Here is a 3,619-nt window from a genome sequence, read left to right on the forward strand (position 1 = left end):
TTCATCGCATGATCTGACATGGAGAACAAACAGTACAGGTAACATTAGCGTACTCTTGTAAACTACTATTTTTACAAGTCGAAATCATCACTCTTTTTATCTGTTATTTGTCTTTTAGGATCAAGTTGATTTGTTTGTAATTATAACAGTTTTAAGTGTTTATAAGCACTCGAGTGCATGACATTTCAGGATTTATCGCAAGCAACAAGTATTAGGAGTATTTCTCTCTTTAAGAATCAAAAGTGCACTTCAGAGTGGGTTTTTTTGTGTTTGTTTGTTTGTTTGTTTGTTTGTTTTTAAAAAAGGTAGGACTGCCTTTCGGATTTTTCAAGTGTGGGTCAGAAAAAGAATTTTCCCCGACACCCAATTATTTTTGTTTAGTGGACCGAAAGCTACTGAATTCAAATCACAGACTTCCAATTTTATTAGTTAAAAAAAGAACAATTAATGAATTTAAAACCACGTGGCCCAAAATTCTCCGCTATTTTTTCCTGCTTCACCATGACCCAATACAAGATACTACGTCACGCATCACGTGGTGGGCTTTCCCCGTTCACGCAAGGCATTGTGGGATACAAATTTGAAACAGGAGAGAAAAATAGAGGACGTGAGTGTGCGAATGAAACGTGAAAGACCGACTACAGTAACGGAAAGAAAACGAGAAGAAAAAAAACAGGACCAAACTAATAAATAAATACCGGCGCTCAACGAGGTAAACAAAGGTAAACCTTCATATGCACACAGACATGGACTTCCTCTGTTTGCTTGACTGTGCGAAGCAAGCAATTTCATGCATATTATTTGCTCAGGAATCCCCTTAAATAACTTCCCAGCCACAGAATGGCCTGATATTTTGTAAGACATTACAGAAATAATCACAATGACCAAATTTCAAAGGGAACTAAATTTCAGCAATTTTATGAAATCGAAAGGCCGTCTCGCTTTAAAGGACACTTGTGTTCCACTTTTACCAAATTGCTGATGTTCATCTCAACATTCACTCATCTTCATTAAGCTCTCCGTCTTGATGAGGGTAACGGTAGAGCCAGAGTCTTTCCTGGAAATCCACCTCCAATTCATGACATTACAGGCATTTAGCAGATGCGCTTATCCAGAGCAACGTACAAGACCCTGACATACCCACAGCAGTGGGCAGCCCAAGGAGCAGTTTGGGGTTAGGTGCCTTGCTCACAGGCACTTCAGCCATTATGGCTGGTCCAGGGAATCGAACCAGCAACTTTTTGGTTGCAAAGCTGCATCTCTAACCTTGAGGCCATGTTCTCCCAAAAACATGACAGTAGGTGGATTGGTAACGCTGATTGGCCCTTAAGACGTGAATAAGGATAAGGTGCTTGCTCAAGATAAACTAATGAATAGATTTTCAATTCTATCTTTTGCAGGTGTCCATCTTTATTAAACGATGCCTCCCTACAACAACTGCACCTCATCCCAAGACTCGTACATGATCCCAGATCCTTCATGGTGCCCAGAATCTGATGAGTGCATCGTGTGGAACGTGAGTTCAGAGGACGTGGCGGTTTTGTGCGAGAGTCGCAGCTCATACGTAGAAAGGATTTTAGGACCACGCCGTTCTCCGCTCTTTCTGCCAATATGCGTCTGCTATTTGGTCATCTTCTGCATCGGCTCGCTGGGCAATGCGCTAACGTGCACCGTTATCATGCGCCACCGCTCCATGCGCACACCAACCAACTTCTATCTGCTCAGCTTGGCCATTTCAGACCTGCTCGTGCTCCTCTTGGGGTTGCCGTTGGAGCTTTACGAGCTGTGGTCCAACTATCCGTTCCTGCTGGGAACCGGAGGCTGCTACTTCAAGACGTGCCTGTTTGAAATGGTGTGCTTCGCTTCAGTGCTCAATGTTACAGCAGTCAGCGCCGAGAGATACCTTGCTGTCGTCCATCCGCTCCGCGTTAAACACATCATGACACATGGCCACGTCAGACGGGTCATCGTGATACTGTGGATCGTGTCGTTTCTTTGCGCTCTGCCCAACACGAGCTTGCATGGCATGATGACGTTGCCTCCAAAGTTTGGCCAGAGTTTTCCCGAGTCGGCCATATGTGGCCTGGTGAAGCCTCCATGGATCTATGGGCTTCTCGTCCAGCTCACTGCGCTCTTCTTCTTTCTCATTCCCATGACGAGCATCGGTGCACTCTACCTGCTCATCGCACTCCAGCTACAAAGAGAAAGGCGGCTACTGAAGAACGACGCTAAAGCCTGGCAATCGGAAGCGCAGACCATGCTGCAGAAAACACGCCATCGCCAAGTCACCAAAATGCTGTGTGAGTGGTCCCTTCTCACACAGACCCTCAATGGGAAGAAAGCTAGCATATGGGTGGCTCCAAAAATATTGGCCCCTGCATGAAAATCAGTGCAAAACAGATCAGGACACTAGAGTTTTATTTTGGCATAAAATAAAATGTTTTCTTAAGTAGTGCATAATTTGTTGGTCTGTTAAAAACTGGTCTCAGAGCGAGTACTGTTATCAGGTGAAATTTCCATGAATTACTGAATGCAGGACATAGCTTTGATTTTCTTGCTGTGCATTATTTGCCACTTGTCTGGTTAATCCATGGTGGAGAATGGTGGCGCACAACCCACGTTATAAAAAGAAGTTCTTCCTCACATAGCTTGCAGTAGCAAATATCCAGCAGCTCTTTCTCAAAACTGTGATGCCATTTAATTTTGTTGTTGTTATTTTTGATCCGCAGTTGTCTTGGTGGTGGTGTTTGCCATCTGCTGGGCGCCGTTTCACATCGACCGTGTCATGTGGAGCTACATTAACGACTGGAGCGAAGAGAAGCATCGTGCCTTCGAGTTCGTTCATCTGATCTCAGGAGTGTTCTTCTACCTGAGCTCGGCCGTTAACCCTGTCCTGTACAGCCTCATGTCGTCGCGGTTCAGACAGCTGTTCCGGGAAGTCGCGTGCCGAAAGACGGAGCAGAAATTCAACAACGTTACGCAGATCACCTTTCGCACCATGATGTAAAAAAATACAGGGACGGTGGCGCACAACCCACATTATGAAAAGAAGTTCTTCCTCACATAGCTTGCAACAGCAAATATCCAGCAGCTCTTTCTCAAAACTGTGATGTCATTTAGTTTTGTTGTTGTTATTTTTGATCCACATTTGTGTCGCTGGTGGATGTTAATCAGACTGTCACGAGACACCTGGAAGTATTACGAGTAATCTGATTGGAAATAAACTACAGAGAAGCTGTTCAGTCATGGTGACACTATACACTCACTCAGATCTACTACACACTGCTGCTTATTATTTGCAGGTATTTTTCTTCACACTCACAACCAAATCATTAATTCATGAGGTTTTTTTTAATTTTCATTTTTCCACAACACCAGTCACAGTGTATCAGCGACTTTTATTAGCTGTAGTTAAATATCAGCAAATTACTCATTTTAATAGGCGTATCAGACGCTCGCTGGCCGTGCTGTGAGAACTGTCCGTGCAGACGCTCATCAAAGTTTCCAAACCTGTCATTGCTTAACTCTTGAATATGTTCCATCATTAAAAAGCTTATAATTTCTGCTTTCCAAAGAAACGTATCTGGTTAAGATCTCTTCAGTACTTTTGGAGTAACAG

At 43.7% G+C, this 3,619-nt stretch overlaps 1 protein-coding gene across 1 annotated transcript; it reads left to right on the forward strand.

Annotated features, from left to right (window-relative positions):
- The first annotated feature begins 1,420 nt into the window (after window positions 1–1,420).
- nmur1b (neuromedin U receptor 1b) lies at window positions 1,421–3,007 on the forward strand. The gene is made up of 2 exons (XM_060921130.1): window positions 1,421–2,300; window positions 2,730–3,007. The coding sequence occupies exons 1-2, from the start codon at window positions 1,421–1,423 to the stop codon at window positions 3,005–3,007; spliced, it is 1,158 nt and encodes a 385-aa protein (XP_060777113.1).
- Window positions 3,008–3,619: the final 612 nt, after the last annotated feature.

Source organism: Neoarius graeffei, chromosome 1 (genome assembly GCF_027579695.1).
Source record: "Neoarius graeffei isolate fNeoGra1 chromosome 1, fNeoGra1.pri, whole genome shotgun sequence".
Classification (NCBI taxonomy): Eukaryota; Metazoa; Chordata; class Actinopteri; order Siluriformes; family Ariidae; genus Neoarius; species Neoarius graeffei.

What these genes read in the sequence shown, in the direction of transcription:
- nmur1b (XM_060921130.1), top strand. Translation starts at nt 1,421, where the DNA reads ATGCCTCCCTACAACAACTGCACCTCATCCCAAGACTCGTACATGATC. An exon ending in CCAAGTCACCAAAATGCTGT is followed by an intron (nt 2,301 to 2,729) that starts GTGAGTGGTCCC and finishes TTTGATCCGCAG; the next exon opens with TTGTCTTGGTGGTGGTGTTT.